Genomic DNA, 20,154 nt, shown 5'->3' with positions numbered 1-20,154 from the left:
GAGATTGTGATTGGATCGGAAGAGGTGACCGAGATAGAGAGGGGTGAGGTAATCGAGGGATTTGAAAACAAAATTAGAACTTCAAAATGAAAGAATTGTTTGTCCAGTAACCAGTCAGCAAAGGGGCACAGGGTGATGTGTGTTAGGATATGGGGGAAGATTTTTAGAAGGCTGGAGATTGAGAGGCCAGTCAGGAGAAGACATCATCAATCCAACTAGATTGAAGGAATCATAGAATCCCTACAGTGTGAAAGCAGGCCATTCACCCTATCAAGTCCACACCGATCCTTTGAAGATCATCTCACCCAGATCTGCCCTGTATCCCTGTAACCCTGCATTCTCCATGTCTAATAGACCTACCTTACACATTACACCATACCAGGTGCAATTTAGCACAGCCAATTCACCTAACCTGCACATCTTTGAACTGTGGCAGGAAACCAAGCACCCGAGGTAACCCACGCAGACTTGAGGAGAATGTACAAACTCCATACAGACGATTCCTGTTATGGAATCAAACTCCGCTCCCTGGCACCGTGAGGCATCAGTGCTAGCCGCTGAGGCAGAGAAGTGTTACCACAGAACACAGTTGTTCCTGCTGCTATAGTGGATGTGTGCTCAGAAATTCAACACGAGATCAAACACAAGAACAAGGCATTGCATTAATCTCACCCACTTGTAAGGAGAGGATGCAGTTGGCAGCAGGGACTGAAAAACAATTATTTAAATCTTCATTATATTTAATTGGAAGGAATTTCCGCTCATATAATATTGGATGTCAGATAAGCAGTCTGATAATTTTGAAACGGGGAAGAGTTGAGAGAAGTGCTGGTGCGGGAGAGCTGGGTGTGTTATTGTGTGAGTGTGAAAAATAACAGTATGTCTGTATGATGGAACCCTGGGGCAACTTGGAGCCATGACATAGGAGTGACTGTAGATAGATCCTTGGGGATCTACCACTAGTGGCGCAAGAACAGGAAGCGAAATCTTTGATGTCTATTAACTAAGAATGGAATCATGGATTTATAGGCTGGAGAGATGTTGGATGGGGCTGGTGTGATCAACTGGATCAAAGGGCAAGAAAGCCCCTATGGGCACCTGGATGGGTCCGAGCTATGCCTGCCTCTTTGTAGGATATGTGGAACAGTCTTTCTGCAGCTATACCAGCACCTTTTCCTTTGCTACATCAGTGACTGTATCGGCACTGCCTTGTGCTCCCACGAGGAGCTTGAACAGTTCATGAATTTCAGCCACACCTTCCACCCCATCCCATCTCTCGCACCTCCCTACCCTTTCTGGACCTCTTCGTCTCTATCTCCGGTAACCGACATAGCACTGACAGCCATTTCAAACCCACCAACTTCTACACCTAGCTTGACTATACCTCCTCTCATCCTCTCTCCTGCAAAAATGTGATCCCATACTCCCAATTCCTCCATCTCCGCTGCATCTGCTCCCAGGATGAGGGATTCTACTGCAGGACCATCCCAGATGTCCTCCACTCAAGGACCATAATTTCCCATCTCATGTGATCAATAATGCCCTCAACCACATCTCCTCAATTTACTGTACCTCTGCCCTCAAACCTCCACCACCCCCCCTCCCCTAAACCACAATGAGGATAGAGTCCTGCTTGTCCTCATACCACCCCACCACTCTCCAAATCCATATTTCCTTCCCCTTCCCTATCTGCTTTCTGTTGGGATGGTTTACTCCACAATTCCTTTGTCAGTTCGAAACTCCCCATCAACCTCTTGTCCACACCTGGCATGTTTCCCTGCAACCGCTGGAAGTACAATACCTTCCCCTATACCTCCCCTGTCACTTCTGTCCAAGACCCCAAACAATCATTCTAAATCCAGCAGAGATTCACCTGCATTTCCTCTAAACTGGTCTATTACATCAATCACTCCCAATGTGTTCTCCTCTACATCGGAGAGACCAAGCACAGACTTAGGTTCATGGAGCATCTGCATTCTGTACACTCCAATCAACAACACCTTCCGGTTGCAAGCCATTTCAATTCTCCCTCAGTGATATGTCCATATTTCCACTGTCAAAATGAAGCAGACGTAAACTTAAGGAACAACACCTTATATTCCGCCTCAGGACCTAACAGCCCAAAGCCTCGACATAGAATTCACCAGCTTCAAAATCTCCTCACCCACAACCTCCACCTGTGTTCAGCCTTCCTCAACCTGACGTAACCTGTCCATCTTCCTACTCACTGACCAATCACAATAACCCCCTACTTGCATTCACCCATTACCACAAGACCTACCGTTCCTGCATCCATCTATCACTATCCCATCTACCTTTCCCCAGCCCCAGTACCCTCCCTCTATTTATTTCTGAGCTCCCTTCGCCCTCCCCAGTCCTGTTGAAGGGTACTGACCTGAAACGTTGACTTTCCTGCTTCTCTGATGCTGTCTGACCGGCTGTGCTTGTCCAGCTCCACATTTTATCGACAGGGCAAGCAAGTTTACTTTTATCACACTTGTCAATGACACAAGTGACATCTTATATAAGTGCTGCTTCAGTTCTGTTTTAAGGATAGAAACCTAAACGAAGTTATTCAAACATGGATTTTGGAGGTGACAATATGTTCAAAGGCTTTGAAAGGAACGAGAACTTGGATATGAAGCAGAGCTTTTCTCCTGGAGACAAGCAGGGCAAGTTGAGTGGGAACAATTTATTGGGAATAGCATCAAGGTAGTACAGGGTGAGACTTATAGACAATGATGTTTTGGAGATGACATGAGGGGAAACCAGAGAGGGGGGGTCAAATAACTGCAGATGCTGCAATCTGTATTGAAGAGATCACAGTGGGTCAGACAGCATCCCTGGAGAGAGTAAGCTAGTGTTTCGAGTCTAGATAACTCTTCATCAGAGCCGAAGTGAAATGTGGAGGAGGCAGCATTTATGCTCCAGTTGAGGGAGGGATGTAGTGGTAGTGAGGTGTAGACTACTGGTGGAGAAAAGAAGTTAAAAGTTCAGATTAAGTTTTCGGAATGTGAGAATGGCAGAACAATAGTGTGTCTGACAGCAGAGTTGAAAGAGAAGACATTCCCACTGGGGTGGGGGAGGGAACATGGTGACAGAGAATGTAACAAGTAAAGTTACAGGAAAGGGAAGTGATGGGTATTGGTTCACAATTTGAAGGTATTGAACTCAATATTGTCATAAAACACACAACACCAGTTAAAATCACACGCTTTCCTAGCACTGCTCCTTCATCAGGTGAACACCTCCATCTGTGTGCAAGCACAACCCAACCTTCCCATAGCTGGTTATTTCAACACAGCGTCCTGCTCGCATGCCTATTTGTCTATTCTGTAACAACATCTCATCTTTCGTCTAGGCACTTTACAGCCTTCTGGACTTAATATTGAGTTCAACACCTTTAAATTATGAACCAACTCTCATTTCTTCCCTTTTAGCTTTACTTGATACATTCTGCATCACCATGTTGCCTCCCCCCTCCCACCCAGTGGGATGGTCTTCTGTTTTAAATCTGGCATTCAGACACACCATTGTTCTGCCATTTCCACATCACTTAATGTGAACTATCAACATCTTTTCTCCATGAGCACCCTACACCCCCACCACCTCCATAGACCCCCACCCCACCAGCTATAGTGTAAATGCTGCCTCCTCCACACTTCATTTCAGCTCTGAAGAGTCATCTAGACCTGAAACAGTAGCTTGCTGTCTCTCCATGATGCTGTCTGATCCACAGATATCTCCAGCAGCTGTTGTTTTCAGAGGGAGGGGATAAATGGGTTTGAGATTTGAGAATGAAAGCCTCCAGTTATTGAAAAGTAAGTCATTTTCATGAGTAATTTTAAAATAGTTTACCTTTGTTAAGAAGCAGCAGTTTAGCTATGCTACAATGGCTAAATATGCAGGAGATGACAGTTGAGGGCAGTTCACTGATACCAGACAAAGGTTGTCACAGACTGTGTTGATATCTCCGTTGATCTGCAAAGTCAGGAACGTCACTTTGCTCCTCCAACTTGAGGTCAACTTTATAGTTTGCGTCACACTGAGGATCAACTCCTGGAGCTTTCAAAATACTTGCACAGATAAGCAGGTACACAAGGCACCCTCCTATCAGCAGAGGAATGTCAACAAGGAAACAGAGTTGAGAGACCCTGACTTTTGCAGACACTGTTTCTGTAATTTCCTGAGAGAGAGAAAGCAGTTTCTCTACTGAAGTGGCCTTGTACTGTGCATAGAAATTCTAATTAGGCATTCCATTGTTAATGCTAAAAACTGTCACTTAATAAAGATCTAATTTCTTAAAGCTTAGTGGAAGCTTGGCCTGGTGGAACGTAGTGGAGTAGCAGAGGCTGCTGAACAAATGGCCTCCGTCTGTGTTAGAGATGAGGAAATAGGTGTTGGGGGTGATGGCAAGGTTGGAATGTGTAGGTGTGGGTGGAGTGTGTGGGAGTTAAGTAGGTGTGAGGGGACAGGGAGAGGTGGACGTAGGGCTACCCAGAGTTGACCTCAACCCGACCCCCATCGTTCTGAGGCCTGAGCATGTTCTCCTCTCTGTCTCAGCTCTGATAAGATAGCATCAATGGTTGTTACCTTCTACTGTTTGTGACCTCATAGTTTTGATAAAGAAATATCTGCAGAGTTTGCTGAGGTAAGGGGAAAAGTGTTAACTTTTTTAAGAATGCAATGATCAGTAGTGCGACCCTTTATCAAGAGGCTGTAAGAGAGAACATAGAACATAGGAAAATATAGCACAGAACAGGCCCTTCAGCCCACGATGTTGTGCCAAGGATTAATCTTGATGTAAAATAAAATAACAGTCCAAAGATGTGCGGGTCAGGTGAATTGGCCATGCTAAAATTGCCCGTAGTGTTAGGTAAGGAGTAAATGTAGGGGTATAGGTGGGTTGCGCTTCGGCGGGTCGGTGTGGACTTGTTGGGCCGAAGGGCCTGTTTCCACACTGTAAGTCTAATCTAATCTAAACTAAACCTATGCACCCCTCAATTCACTGCTGTCATGTGAATGTCCAGCAGTCGCTTAAATGTCTCTAATGCTCTGCTTGAACCACCACCACTACTGGCAAGCATTTCATGCATTCACAACTCTCTGCTTAAAGAACCTACGTCTGATATCTCCTCTATACCTTTCTCCTAATAACTTAAAACTATAACCCTTGTGCCAGTCAATCCTGCCTTGTGGAAAAAGTCTCTGGGTATTGACTATCTATTCCACTTAGTATCTTGTATACCTCGATCAGGTCACCTCTCTTCCTCCTTCTCTCCAGAGAGAAAAGTCCGAGCTTAGTCGACCTCTCTTCATAAGGCAAACCCTCCAATCCAGGCAGCATCCTGGTAAACCTTCTTTGTACCCTTTCCAAAGTCTCTGTGTATCTTTCTATAATAGGGTGACTAGAACTGGACACAATATTCCAAGCGTGGTCTCACCAGGGATTTATAGAGCTGTAGCAAAACCTCACAGCACTTAAACTCAATAATGAAAGCCAAAACACTATATGCTTTCTTAACAACCCTATCCACTTGGGTGGCAATTTTGAGAGATCTATGTACTTGAACACCAAGATCTCTCTGTTCCTCCACACTGCCAAGAATCCTGTCTTTAATCCTATATTCAGCATTCAAGTTCGACCTTCCAAATGCATCACTTCAGATTTATCCAGGTTGAACTCCATCTACCATTTCTCAACCCAGCTCTGCACCCTGTCTATGTCTCGCTGCAGCCTGCAATAGTCCTTGATACTATCAACGTCACCTCCAATCTTTGTGTCATCTGCAAATTTACTAACCCACCCCTCAACCTCCTCATCCAAGTCATTTATAAAAACTACAAAGAGCAGAGGCCCAAGAACAGAGCTCTGCGGGACACCACTCAACGCTGACCTCCAGGCAGAATACTTTCCATCTACAACCACTCTGCTTTCTGTCAGCCAACCAATTCTGAATCCAGATTGCCAAGTCTCCCTGTATCCTGATTTTATGAATGAGTCCAAGATGGGGAACCTTATCAAGTGCCTTGCTGAAGTCCATGTAACGCCACACCCACTGCTAGACTTTCGTCAATCTGTCTTGTCATCTCCTCAAAGAACTCAATAAGATTAGTTAGGCATGACCTCCCCCTCTCAAAGCCGTGCTGACTGCCTTTAATCACACTATGTTTTTCCAAATAGTCATAAATCCTATCTCTCAGAATTCTTTCCAAAATCTTGCTGACCACAGACGTAAGACTGACTGCTCTGTAATTGCCAGGGATTTCCCTATTGCTTTTCTTGAAAAGAGGAAAAACATTGCCTCCTTCCAATCCTCTGGTACGACTCCTGTGGAGAGTGAGGAAGCAAAGATCTTCGCCAGCATCTTAGCAACCTACTTTCTCACTTCCTGGAGCAGCCTGGGATAATTCTGGTCTGGCCCTGGGGACTTACCAATCCTAATGTTTGCCAGAAGTTCATCAATTTTGATCTGTTCAAGTCTGTACCCTAGCTCCTCAAAGTTCTAGTTCACAACAAGGTCCCTTTCCATAGTGAAAACCGAAGCAAAAAACTCATTTAGGGTTTCCCCTATCTGCTCAGACTCCATGCACAAGTTCCCTCCGCTATCCCTGATCAGCCCTATCTTCTCCCTGATCATTCCCTTATCCCTCACATATGAGTAAAATGCCTTTGGGTTCTCCCTAATCCTTCTTGCCAAGCCTTTTTCATTTCCCCCTCCTGGCTCTCCTCAGTCCATTTCTGAGCTCCTTTCTAGCAAGCCCGTAATCCACTAAAGCTGTGCTAGATCCTTGTTTCCTCCACCTGCCTTCTTCCTTTTGCCGAGAAGCTCCTCTGTTCTTGTCATCCAAAGCTTCTTAATCTTACTCCTTCTTTCCTGTCTCAGAGGGACGAATTCATGCATCACTCACAACAACTGCTCCTTAAACAGTCTCCACATGTCTGCTCTGCCCTTCCTGTGGAACAATTGCTCCCAGTCTGTGCTTCCCAACTCCTGTCTGATAGGGTCATAGTTTCCTTTTCCCCAATTAAATATCTTGCCTCAGTAACTGCACCTTTCCTTCTCCATGGCTATGGTAAATGTGAGGCACTTGTGGTCACTGTCACCAGAGCTTTCTCCCACCGCGAGACCTGACACCTATCCTGGCTTATTGCCAAGCACCAAATCCAAAATGACCTCTCTCTTTGTCGGTCTGCCTACATACTGAGTAAGGAAACCCTCCTGAACACACCTGACAAAAATGGCTCCATCCAAACCATCTAAACTAAGGAGGGTACAGTCGATATTGGGAAAGTTGAAATCACCCATAACGACAACCCTACATTTTTGCAAAATCTCTTGCCCTATTAGTTCTTCAATCTCTCTACTGTTATTAGGGGGTCTGTAGAAAACCCTCAATGAGGTGGCTGTTCCCTTGCTGTTCCTAACTTCTACCCATACTGACTCAGTAGACAAACCTTCGTCAACAATCTTTGTTGTTTCTGTGACGCACTCTCTGATTAGCAATGCTACACCCCCTCCTCTTTTGCCACCCTCCCTGTTCTTTTTAAATGTTCTAAACCCTGGAACATGTAGCAACCATTCCTGCCCCTGTGAAACCCACAAGTCTGTTATGGCCACAATGTCATAGAGCATGGATCAGTACTCGAGGCTACGTTCATCGCTCTAATTTCTGACACTCCTTGCTTTAAAGCAGACACATTTTAACTAATCCCTTTGTTTCATCACGTGATAAACCTTCCTGATAGATTCACAGCATCCTGTCACGGCCCCATTTACAACTACCCACCTCTCAGATGTGTAGCTCTGACTCCCACACCCTTGCCAAACTAGTTTAAAGCCTCGTGAACCACACAAGTAAATCTCCTACCAAGGACACTTGTGTCCTGTACAGGTCCCACCTTCCCCAGAAGGCATTCCAATGGTCTAAGTATCTGAAGCCCTCCCTCCTGCATCAGCCTTGCAGCCACATGTTAGGCTGAATTCACTAACTGTTCCTCACCTCATTGTCTTGTGGCACCGGTAGTAAACTTGAGATCACTACTCTACTCGTCCTGCTCTTCAGCTTCCAACCTAGCTCTTGTAATCACTTTTCAGATCCTCAATCCCTTTCCTGGTTATATCATTGGTGCCAATATGTACCACAGTATATTATATGAGTAATATAATTTCTGAACACAGATCACTTCCTGTGATAGCATTGTTTGTTTGCATATCATGCAATAACTCATTTACAGTTTAAATGCAAGAACTTTCTCAGACTGAACACCACCTTTATCCTCATCCATCTGCCTATTTTACTTAAAGAGACACCAGCTGCTTCTGGGGCTACTGGGTCTGAATAGACCCATTATGGTCTGAGCCCCCAGGCCCTTAACAACATCATCACCCACTGGCCCCCCCCGCCCCCCGAATCCCTGCAGCAAAATCCATGTGCAACCTGAGCTGATTCATGTGCCATTCACTTCATTCCCTGCCTCGCTGTCATTACAGTCCTGGTGAACTCCTCACATTCAGTTTCTGACTCTATACTTCCCCTTAAATTTCACACAATGCCAGAGTCTGAGTTGCGCATTGGCTACAAGTGTGAGGGCTCCCAGTGTCTTGCTTCTCTTTCTCTGTATGGTCCCAAGATCAGTGTTTAACCAGGTGGCTGCTCTTAGGTATTTGAAAGGAGAGAGGCATAAGCTGGTGAGAGGAGTGCAGTGCCATCTGCAGCTTCTAAAGTTTTCATGGCTGAAGGAATGATGTGGGTTCCTATGGAAAGCTAGCGCCAGTGCAGGGACAGAAAGGAATGCACAACCAGACAGGCTCCACCTGAACCTAGCTAGGAATAGAATGATCACAAGTCTTTAAACTAATGGATGGGGTAGCTGTTTATCAGTTGGACAAGGTTAAATAAGAGCTCAAGAAAACCAAGGGAATAACATCGAGTAACGTACACGACATGAGTGGAAGCTAAACAATTTAATTAAAGCAGGAGAGAGAAATAAGACAAATGCAATAGAACATTACAGTTGAATAATAAGTTTTAATATCTAACCCAAATGAGTGCTTTTTATGGACAGAAATAGTATTGGAGGGGTTGCAGTACCAAATTTAATTTGGAGAGTATGACATGACTCTTTGGTCTCCTTGTCCTTGCAGCTAAAGGGATCAAGGGATACGAGGAAAGGGTAGGAATGGAATACTGAGGTTGCATGATCTGCCATGATCGTATTGAATGGTGGTGCAGCTTCGAAGGGGTGAATGGCCTAATCATATACATACTTTTTGTGTTTCTTCAGAATCCAAGGATATTTGAAAAATTATAATCAATGCAACAGCTATCTCTGTAGCTACTTGTTTCTGTCAGGATCCTAGAATCCTCAGAGATTTGGGGCAGCACGGTGGCACAGTGGTTAGCACTGCTGCCTCACAGCGCCAGGGACCTGGGTTCAATTCCCGCCTCAGGCGATTGACTGTGTGGAGTTTGCACATTCTCCCCGTGTCTGCGTCGGTTTCCTCCGGGTGCTCCGGTTTCCTCCCACAGTCACAAAGATGTGCGGGTCAGGTGAATTGGCCATGCTAAATTGCCCCTAGTGTTAGGTAAGGGGTATATGTAGGGGTATGGGTGGGTTGCGCTTCGGCGGGTCGGTGTGGACTTGTTGGGCCGAAGGGCCTGTTTCCATACTGTAAGTAATCTAATCTAAAAAAAAAATCAAGACCTCCATTCCAGGGGACTTATCTACCTTTAGCCCCATTAGCTTGTCTAATACCATTTCTCCAGTGATGGTGATAGTACTTAATTCCTCCACCAAATTCTTTAATATGAATGGAATTCTCAAAGTATCTTCCACCCCAGCATCTGATGCACAATATCGATTTCATTGTTTTGCCATTTCCTTGTTCCTATAACTATCTCCCCAGATTCTTTCTCTGAGGCCTACATTCATTTTGACCTCCCTCTTCCTTTTCATAAATTTAAATTAAAAAACTGACAAAATGAGTTTATTTCTCGTTAGTTTGCCCTAGCAGTTTATGTTCTCTCTCTTTATTATCTTTTTAGTCCCCTTTTGCTGGATTCTGAATCTATCCCAGTCTTCGGGGCTATAACTGACTTTTGCCTCCTTTTATATGAATTTTCTTTCAGCTTAATGCTTTCCTTCATTTCTTTGGTTAGCTATCCTTGGTGTATCCTCTCTTAGAATCTTTCATCCTTACTGGGATATATTTTTGCTGAGAGTCGTGAATTACCTCTGGTTTGTTATTGTTGTTAACCTCTCCGCCCAGTTCATTTTAACTAACTCTGCCCTCAATTCATTGTTTAAAATCACACAGCACCAGGCTATGGTCCAACAGGTTTATTCAGAAGCACTAACTTTCAGAGCACCTTCATTTCATTGTAATTTGTTTTATTTAAGTTAAATGCAGTTGCTTCCAACCTAAGTTCTAACTCTCAAATTGAATATTAAATTCTGTCATGCTATGACCAGAATTTCCTAGGGGATATTTGACTCTAAGGTCATTTATTAAACTTTCCTCAAGATAACCTGCACCCTGGTTGGCTCCACGATATATTGATCTAGGAAAGGTGAATGCTCAGCGCAACATTGTGGGCCGAAGGGCTTGTATTGGCTCTACTGATCTATGTTCGATGAAGCTATCCCTGATGCACTCCATTAATTTGTTGTTGTAGCTACCTTTTATAGTTTTATTAATCTCATCAATATAAAGATTAAAGTTACCCATAATTATTGCTCAAGTCTTTATACATGCTCCTATATTTGTTGATTTATAGCTTTTCCTGCAATGCGGCTACTGTTGTAGGGATCCTATCAATGTCTCCATTCCCTTGCTTTTTTTTACCTCCATCCAAATGGGCTCTACATCATTCAAGCCTAGATTTTCTCTCACACTATCCTCATTTCCTCTCCTGTTAACAGTGCTACCTTTTATTTCCCACCTGTCTTTCCAAAGGTCAAATATTCATGCATGTTAGTTTTATAGAATGTTAGTAATCCAGTTTTGATTTCCTTGTGACCATTTCTCAGTTGTTGGAGGGAATCCTGAGGGACAGGATCTACATGTAGATGCAAGGATTGATTAGGGATAGTCAGCACAACTTTGTGTGGGAAATCATGCCTCACAAACTTGATTGAGTTTTTTGAAGAAGTAACAAAGAGGATTGATGAGGGCTGAGTGGTGGATGTGATCTATATGGACTTCAGTAAGGCGTTCGATAAGGTTCTCCAAGGGACACTGCTTAACAACGATAGATCTCATGGAATACAGGGAGAACTAGCCATTTGGATACAGAACTGGCTCAAAGATAGAAGACACAGGGTGATGGTGGAGGGGGGTTGCTTTTCAGACTGGAGGCCTGTGACCAGTGGAATACGACAATGACTTGTGCTGGGTCCACTACTTTTCATCATTTATATAAATCATTTGAATGTGAACGTAGGAGGTATAGTTAGTAAGTTTCCAGATGACACCAAAATTGGAGGTGTAGTGGACAGCAAAGAAAGTTACCTCAGAGTATAATGGGATCTTGATCAGATGGGCCAATGGGCTAAGGATGTTTAAACTTAGATAAATGTGAGGTGCTGCATTTTGGAAAAGCAAATCTTAGCAGGAGTTATACACTTAATGGTAAGGTCCTAGGGAGTGTTGCTGAACAAAGAGACCTTTGGAGTGCAGGTTCATAGCTCCTTGAAAGTGAAGTCACAGATAGATAGGATAGTGAAGAAGGCATTTGGTATGCTTTCCTTTATTGGTCAAAGTATAGAGTACAGGATTTGGGAGGTTATGTTGCAGCTGTGAGGCGACTTTTGGAATATTGCGTGCAATTCTGCTCTCCTTCCTACTGGAAGGATGTTATGAAACTTGAAAGGGTTCAGAAAAGATTTACAAGGACGTTGCTAGGGTTGGAGGATTTGAGCTATAGGGAGATGTTGAATGGACTGGGACTGTTTTCCTTGTAGTGTCAGAGGCTGAGGGATCACCTTATAGAGATTTATAAAATCATGAAGGGCATGGATAGGATAAATAGAGAAAGTCTTTTCCCTGGGGTAGGGGTGTCCAGAACATAAGTTTAGGGTGAGAGGGGGAAGATTTGAAAGGGACATAAGGGGCAACATTTTCACACAGAGGGTGGTACCTGGATGGAATGAGTTTCCAGAGGAAGTGGTGGAGGCTGGTAAAATTGCAGCATTTACAAGGTGTCTGGATGGGTATATGAATAGCAAGGGTTTAGAGGGATTTGAGCCAAGTGCTGGAAAATGGGACTAGATTGGGTATAGGTATCTGGTCAGCATGGACGAGTTGGGCCGAAGAGATGTACAGCACAGAAACAGACCCTATGATTCTGTGATGTCTTCAAAACGACAATGAGATCCGATCCATTTTTCTCAATTTTCGCGGTTCATTTATCCCCCTTATTCTGAATGCTCCTTGTGTGAAGATACAAAGTATTTAAATTTATTTGATTATCAAATTTCCCTACATTTCTATGAATACTTGATGTGAATACTGTTCACACGTTCTATTCTTTCCTTTTATTTTCTGGCAACAATAAGCCCTGTCACTAACCTTCTCCTTTCACTTTGATTTTCTAATTTTTCATGAAACTGAACAATTATTTAGTTTTCTCATGTTAGAGGCACATATTAGAGTATTACCACTTTTAGAGTGATCTGTTTTTAAGAACTTTAACAGGCGGAAGAGCCAAGTACCTGGGTGTCATCACATGTCCAGGAACCATGTCACTGTAGAACATAGAACATTACAGCACCCTTTGGCCCTTGATGTTGCAACAACCTATGAAACCAGTCTGAAGCCCATCAAACTTGCACTATTCCATTTTCATCCATATGTTTATCCAATGACCATTGAAATGCCCTTAAAGTCGGCAACTCTTACTACTGCACATTGTTGCACCCCAGAAAAAGGATGTGTCCTGAGCAGGATTATCCAATGGGGGTGGGTGGGGATCCTATTTCAATTTGTCTGTCACTCATTAGTCTAGTGAGTAAATTTCAAAAAAGATTTGATTTAGCACAATAGTAAATAGAAATTACATTTAAAAACAATTGTTGAGCAATAAATTAATAATTTAACCAAGTAGTTAACAAATGGGTCCATTAAAAAGTGCAGTGTAGCAGAGCACAAAGAACAAAGAAAATTTACAGCCCAGGAACAGGCCCTTTGGCCCTACAAGCTTGAGCCGATCCAAATCTACTGTCTAAACCTGTCGGTCAGTTCCTAAGCATCTGTATCCCTCTGCTCCTCACCTACTCGTGCATCTGTCCAGACGCATCTTAAATGAATCTACCGTGCCTGCCTCTACCACCCTGCTGGCAATGCGTTCTAAACGCCCACCACCGTCTGTGTGAAGTACTTGCAGCGTGTATCCCCCCCTTAAACTTTCCACCTCTCCCCTTGAAAGCGTGACCTCTCGTCATTGAATCCTTCACCCTGGGAAAAGCTTTTCTCAATCTATCCTGTTTATATCCTTCATGATTTTGTAAACCTCAATCAGGTCCCCCCACAATCTACTTTTTTCTGGTGAAAACAAACCTAACCTACTCAACCTCTCTTCATAGCTAGCACCTTCCATACCAGGCAACATCCTCATGAACCTTCTCTGCACCTTCTCCAAAGCGTCCACATCCTTTTGTAATGTGGCGACCAGACTGTACACAGTATTCTAAATGCGGCCGAACAATGTATTGTACAATTTTAACATGACTTGCCAGCTTTTATACTCAACATCCCGTCCAATGAAGGCAAGTATACTATATGCCTTCTTGACCACTCTATCCACCTGTGCAGCAACCTTCAGGGTACAATGGACCTGAACTCCCAGATCTCTCTGCCCATCAACTTTTCCCAAAGCTGTTCTGTTCATTGTATAATTCGCTCTTGAATTAGTCTTGCCGAAATGCATCACATCACGTTTGTCTGGATTGCACTCCATCTGCCACTTTTCTGCCCAACTCTCCAGTCTACCTATATCCTCCTGTATTCTCTGACAGTCCCTTATGCTTTCTGGTCCTCCACCAATCTTCATGTCATTTGCAAACTTGCTGATCATATTCAACAGGGCCCTCTTCCAGATCATTTATATGTATTACAAACAACAGTGCCCCCAGCACTGACCCCGTGGAACATCACTGGTCACCTTTCTCCATTTCGAGAAACTTTCTTCAACTACTACTCTCTGTCTGCTGTTGCTCAACCAGTTCTTTATCCACCTAGCTAGAACCCCCTGCCCACTATGTGACTTCACTTTCTCCATTAGTCTACCTTGGGGAACCTTATCAAACACCTTACGTCCATGTTTTTGACATCAACAGCCCTTCTTTCATCTATCAACTTGGTCACTTCCTCGAAGAACTCTGTTAAGTTGGTAAGGCACGATTTCCCCCTCACACAACCATGTTGCCTATCACTGATAAACCCATTCTTTTCTAAATATAAATAGATCCTATCCCTTAGTACCTTCTCCAGCAACTTTCCCACCACTGTCGTCAGGCTCACTGGTCTGTAGTTACCCGGAATATCCCTACTACCCTTCTTGTACAGGGGGACAACATAAGCAACCCTCCAGTCCTCTGGCACCTCACCTGCATTTGACGATGCCACAAAGATATCTGTCAGGGCCCCAGCTATTTTCTCTCTCGCCTCCCTCAGCAACCTGAGATAGATCCCATCTGGTCCTGGGAATTTGTCCACCTTAATAACCTCTAGCCTACCCAACACACCTTCCCTATTTATGTCAACGTGATCCAGCCTAATCAAACTTCTATCTCTAATCTGAACATTCATCATGTTCCTCTCCTCAGTGAACACTGATACGAAGTAATCATTCAGAATCTCACCCATTCTCTCAGGTTCGACACACAGCCTTCCTTTGTTATCCTTCAGTGGACCAATCCTTTCTCTAGTTACCCGCTTGCTTCTTACATAAGAATAAAATGTTTTGTGATTCTCCTTAATTCTGCTCGCTAAAGCTATTTCATGACCCCTTTTAGCCCGCTTGATTCCTCGTTTAAGACTTGTTCTACTCTTCCGATATTCCTCCAGGGCCCGTTCTGTTCTTAGCTGCCTTGACCTTATGTATGCTTCCCTTTACCTCTTGGCTATTCAAACTTTTTTTTTTGTCTTTTTGACTAAGAAGCAGAGTTAGAGAGCGAGACAGATGAGGCCCAAATCCTAAATTCCACAAAAAGGAGAGGGGATGAAGACTGAGCTAAAGAGTCGGGTGTACCAGTTTACTTCTGGTAGTGCACTCTCTTAGTTGGCATCGAGTGAATTTATGGGGAAATGGAAAACAGATCAAATTCTTCCCCTTCCAGCTGCATGGTAAATAAGTTCTTGGGCAGAGAAGAGGAGAGGATGGAGGCTGTTCATGTTTACCCCAGTTTCATGTTTCACTCCCTCTCTCCCTGCCTGCAACCCTGCATCATAAGGTCAGAAGATGACTGCACAATTTTTGGCACTATTCGCAATCACTCAGATGCTGAAACAGCCTTGCCCAAATGCAGCAAGGCCTGGGCAATATTTAGGATGTGCTGACAAGTAAAAAGTAGCATTTGTGCAATACAAGTGCCAGGCAATGCCCAATTCCATTGAGATAATTTATCCATCTCCCCTTGGCATTACCGTTGCTGCATCCTCCACTATCAACATCCTGGGGGTTAGCATTGACTGAATTTCAGGCTAGCTTTAAATGTTGCTCGTCTCACTCAAACTTACTAGCAGGTTTTGTTTTGGTTCTCATACAACTAGTCTGTAAATTAACAGAGTAACGTTTGTGCTAGCTGCCAGATAAAATAGGTGTGATTGATGGTAAATTGTAATTCCTGGCCTCTTTTTCCAATCTTCCCCAAAGAGGTTGAAACATTCAGAAAACATGATACTGAACTGATGTCATCTCCTTCTGCTATAGGAGGCCACCGAAATCTCCTCTCTAAAACCCCAGCTTGATGAGTTAGGGGTCCCTCTGTATGGAGTCGTCAAAGAAGATATCAATAATGAATTAAAGAACTTCCAACCCTTTTTCAAAGGCGAGATATTTCTGGATGAAGAGGTAGGGGTCAATCATGGCCTGTGAAACCGCAAGTGATGGGATGTAAATATTTAATCTGCAACTGCCTGTTTTTGTGTCTGCTTGTATAGGTGACTGTGTGTGTATGTGCGTGTGTGTGCGCGCGTGTGTGTATGTGTGTGTGTGCGCGTGCATTTGCGCGTCTGTTATTGTGTCTTATCTACATGTGAGTTGATGTGTGTGTTCATGGCATGTTGTTTACATGAAGGTGTTCATCTGGTTTGTTTGTGTATCAGTGATATTTGGCCAACAATAGATTGTGTTCTATGAAATGAATGGGAGTGAATGTTTTGCAGAGTTCATTTGTTGCCAGTATCAGTTTGCCATCCAGTTAATGCCTGGCTGTATGAATTGTTCCATCTCTAGAAACGCTTTTATGGGCCAAACAAACGCACCATGGGACTCCTTGGCCTTTTACGTCTGGGTGTTTGGAGGAATTTTTTGCGAGCCTGGCGAAAGGGATTCGGTGGAAATACAGATGGAGAAGGATTCATCCTTGGAGGAGTATTTGTTTTAGGAGCTGGAGATCAGGTCAGGAAATGCAATGCCTCCTTCTCAAGCTTCACAAACAGGACTGTTATGGTAGATCCACTGAACCGGTTTCTTCCTATCTCACCTCTATTTCTTTCTCACCCCATGTTCTTAAGTCTGTATCATTTCCAACAATTTCCCGACTTTAACTACAGAAAAGTTATAAACTGAAAGAGACTGTTCGTTCGTTCATTCTTTCATGCTTATGCTGGCAATGACCATGGATGTTTAATCCCTCAATACCTCTATTTCCCCTCAGGAGCTTACTTTCATTGAATACATAGTCCATCTTTTCCATTTCTGGTAATAGACATCCTAAGCCCAGTGCATCCACAGTTACCTTCAATATACTTTCTCAAAACTCCTCTTCTATTTTCCCAGTTACTCGAGTCCCTGTTACATTTGTTTGGATGGTGCAGCCTTCTATATTTGCACTTTCAAATGTCTTTCTTCTCTTTCCCCCAACAAAAGAATCTGTTCACCATGGTTAACAGGGTGCTCTACTGTGTCCATTCTATATTTTAATGCGCTTCTGTTCTCACCGTTCCCCTCAATTCCAGAAGTTCCAGCCCTATCAGCGGATCATTGTGTGTCACTCCCAAACACATCTCCCCTTCCTCTCCTACATTGGAATGCACAGGACGACATTGGGTTGCACTGGCCTACACAGGGCTTCACTGGTCTACATGGGACTAGACTGGATTGTACTGAAATACTCTCTGAAGGGACTGGTTCTACCTTCAATCAACCCAATGCTGCCGTTCCTTTCTTTGCCATCTTTCTATGGCATGCAGGAGATGCAAGTTCTCTCTCTTTACCTCCTCCATTCTCATCTTGCAAATACTTCAAGCATATTTTCCAAATGAAACAGAAATTTATTTCAGCTTCATTCAATGTTGCCTGCTCATGATGTGGTTTCCTCTACATTAGAAAGGCCATTCACAGACTGAGTGACTGCTTTGAGGAACACATTCGGTCTATAAGCATGTACCCGAGCTCCCAGTAACCTGTCATTTTAATTCTCAACCTCGCTCCCACTCTGAGCTATCTGTTTTGGGATGCCACTGACATGAGGCAGTGGGAGGGGGATTGTAGAGTTGGCAGGATGGCTGGGATGGGAGCAGATCCTAGAGAAGGGTGGGGACAGGGATGACCTGAGAGGGTTTACTTGTCATTCCTTTCAGTACCCCCATATCCTCAAAGGGTGAGGCATAAAGACCACACCCTCGTGCCTGACTAACTGTTATTGTTCTGTTCACCCGGGTGAAGGCATCTGGGGAGTGATAAGGAGTAAAGAGGAAAATGGGACCTGAAGCAACAGTTTGTCTCAGCATTGATGGACAGGATGCAGACTGGAATGGGCAGAGGCAAATTCACATTATGTCTCAAGATTAGAATGGTGTGATTTTATAGAATAGAGAGAAGATAATAACACTAGTTCAGTGATAAGGTCAGACGTCACAGTTGATAGAGTATGGAATTAGCATGAAGCATCACAAACTCTGGTGTAGAGGGCAAGGGTACCAGAAGCTGTATGACACAAGGAGGGACATATTCCTGCTGGAAAGTAACTCCAGGGGTTTACAGCAAAGGTCAGGAGGCAGAAAGCTGGAGGCAGAATTGGCCGGGATAACAAAATTCAGAGACTGAAGAGGAATATTCAGAGGCATGACATTCTGGCCAGAAATCTAAGGATGGCTGACCTGAAAAACTTAGCCATCAAAGTTGCAGAGCCAGATGATGGAAGTGTTGACCGATGAGGTCACTTTAAAATAAAAGCAATAGAGTAGCTGAGTCTAGTGAGGCCCCAATGAAACCCAATGTAGACCAGTGTATTTCAGTACAACCCAGTCTAGTCCCATGTAGACCAGTGAAGCCCTGTGTAGGCCAGTGCAACCCAATGTCGTCCTGTGCATTCCAATGAAGATTAATGTAGTTTAGTGCAGAAACATAAAGTTGATACTCAGACAAATCCATACATTTGAAAGCTAAATTTGAGTGAAGATCAAGAGCTTAATGATGGTCACTGAAGATGTTACCTAGTATGGTGACGAAACGTGTGAAAATGAACCTTCCAGCTCAGCGAGCAGACCTACATCCAGAACCTCAAACTGAGCTACAAATCTTTTCAAAACTCACTAGCTTAATGAAGTCAAAATCGAAGGAAAAATAAAAGAAAGCATTGTTGGCAGTTGGCCCAGGTAATTTTAAACCAACAGTTAAAAACCTGTAGTTTTGACTAAAATGAACTCCTATAGGAGCCAGTAAACAGTGTCAGTGAGGAGAAGGGGGCAAAGAGAGAAGGGTGACGGTGAATAATGAGAAGCCCCAAAGGCAGTTGCCTGGCTCAGGGTTATCTGAGAAGAAAGTCCTTCTATTGTAATACAAACTATTGATCTCCTTGTGCATGGACATTTCCCTAAAGCCCCATCACTACAGCCCCTTTCTCTGCTTCCATACAAAAGGGCAATTATGTAAGATTCTAAGCCTCCAAGAGAATGCCATTCAGCCCCTTCAACCTGTACCGCTCCTCGATAAGTTCACAGCTGATGTGAATGTGGCCTGAACTCCACTTCTGCAGAGTCCCCATTATCTTTGACTCCCTTCTCGATTGGAAATCTGTCTCACTCAGCCTTCAACATCTCCAATAATCTGGCCTCAACTGCTCTCTGAGGAAGAGAATTCCGATAATTGATGACTCTCAGAGAGCAAATTCATCCTCAGTCATTCATCATCATTGACACCCTGCGCTGGCCTATTACCTGCCCTCAACCTGTTCATTTCACCCTTATTTTCAAACTGTTCCCTTTAGTTTTAGATACCACATGAGGGCATTCCCTCTCAGTATTTACCCTGTCAGCACCCCCCCCTCCCCAATCTTTTTCTTATCAGTTTCAATTAGATCACCTTGCTAAACCCCAATCAGCATTGGCCCAACCCGCTCAACCTTTTCTCATAAGACCATCTCTTCATATGAACTGCTACTGATATATGTATATTCCTCCTTACATAGGGAGAGCAAAACTGAACACAGTGCCCCAGGTGTAGTCTCACCAACGCCCTACACAATTGGAGCAAAGCTTCCCTCCTTTAAAGCTCCATCTCCTTGCAGTTAAGGCATACATTTTCACATCCACTCCAGGTACTGGCTCCAACCCCACTCCTAGCTCCACACCCACACCAGATCCCAGCTCCCAGCCCTGCCGAGTTTTCACCATCCCACCAGACCTCCCCCCTCACTGAGGACGAACGATCAGTCCTCAACAAAAGACTCCCCTTCATCCCCCTCTGTCCACGCATCAATGAATTTAATACACGCCGTGACGTCGAACAATTCTTCCGTCGCCTCCGCCTCCGAGCTTACTTTCACAATCAGGATTCCCGCCCACCTTCCGAGGACCCCTTCGCCCACCTCCAATACACTGCATAAGACCATCTCTTCATATGAACTGCTACTGATATATGTATATTCCTCCTTACATAGGAGGAATATACATATACACCCCACGCTGGCCTATTACCTGCCCT

At 44.0% G+C, this 20,154-nt stretch overlaps 1 protein-coding gene across 1 annotated transcript in view; it reads left to right on the top strand.

The window, feature by feature from the left end:
- The window catches only part of selenou1a (selenoprotein U 1a), a 34,892-nt gene that overhangs the window by 11,441 nt on the left and 3,297 nt on the right, over positions 1 to 20,154 (top strand). Inside the window, exons 4-5 of the mRNA XM_060841829.1 lie at positions 15,937 to 16,077; positions 16,462 to 16,626. Of these exons, the coding sequence (XP_060697812.1) occupies positions 15,937 to 16,077; positions 16,462 to 16,626 (306 nt within the window). The remainder of the gene's footprint in view (positions 1 to 15,936; positions 16,078 to 16,461; positions 16,627 to 20,154) is intronic.

This window comes from Hemiscyllium ocellatum, chromosome 22, assembly GCF_020745735.1.
Source record: "Hemiscyllium ocellatum isolate sHemOce1 chromosome 22, sHemOce1.pat.X.cur, whole genome shotgun sequence".
NCBI lineage: Eukaryota > Metazoa > Chordata > Chondrichthyes > Orectolobiformes > Hemiscylliidae > Hemiscyllium > Hemiscyllium ocellatum.
The sequence above is the reverse complement of the archived record's forward strand: the minus strand, read 5'-3'. Positions and strand labels throughout refer to the sequence as shown.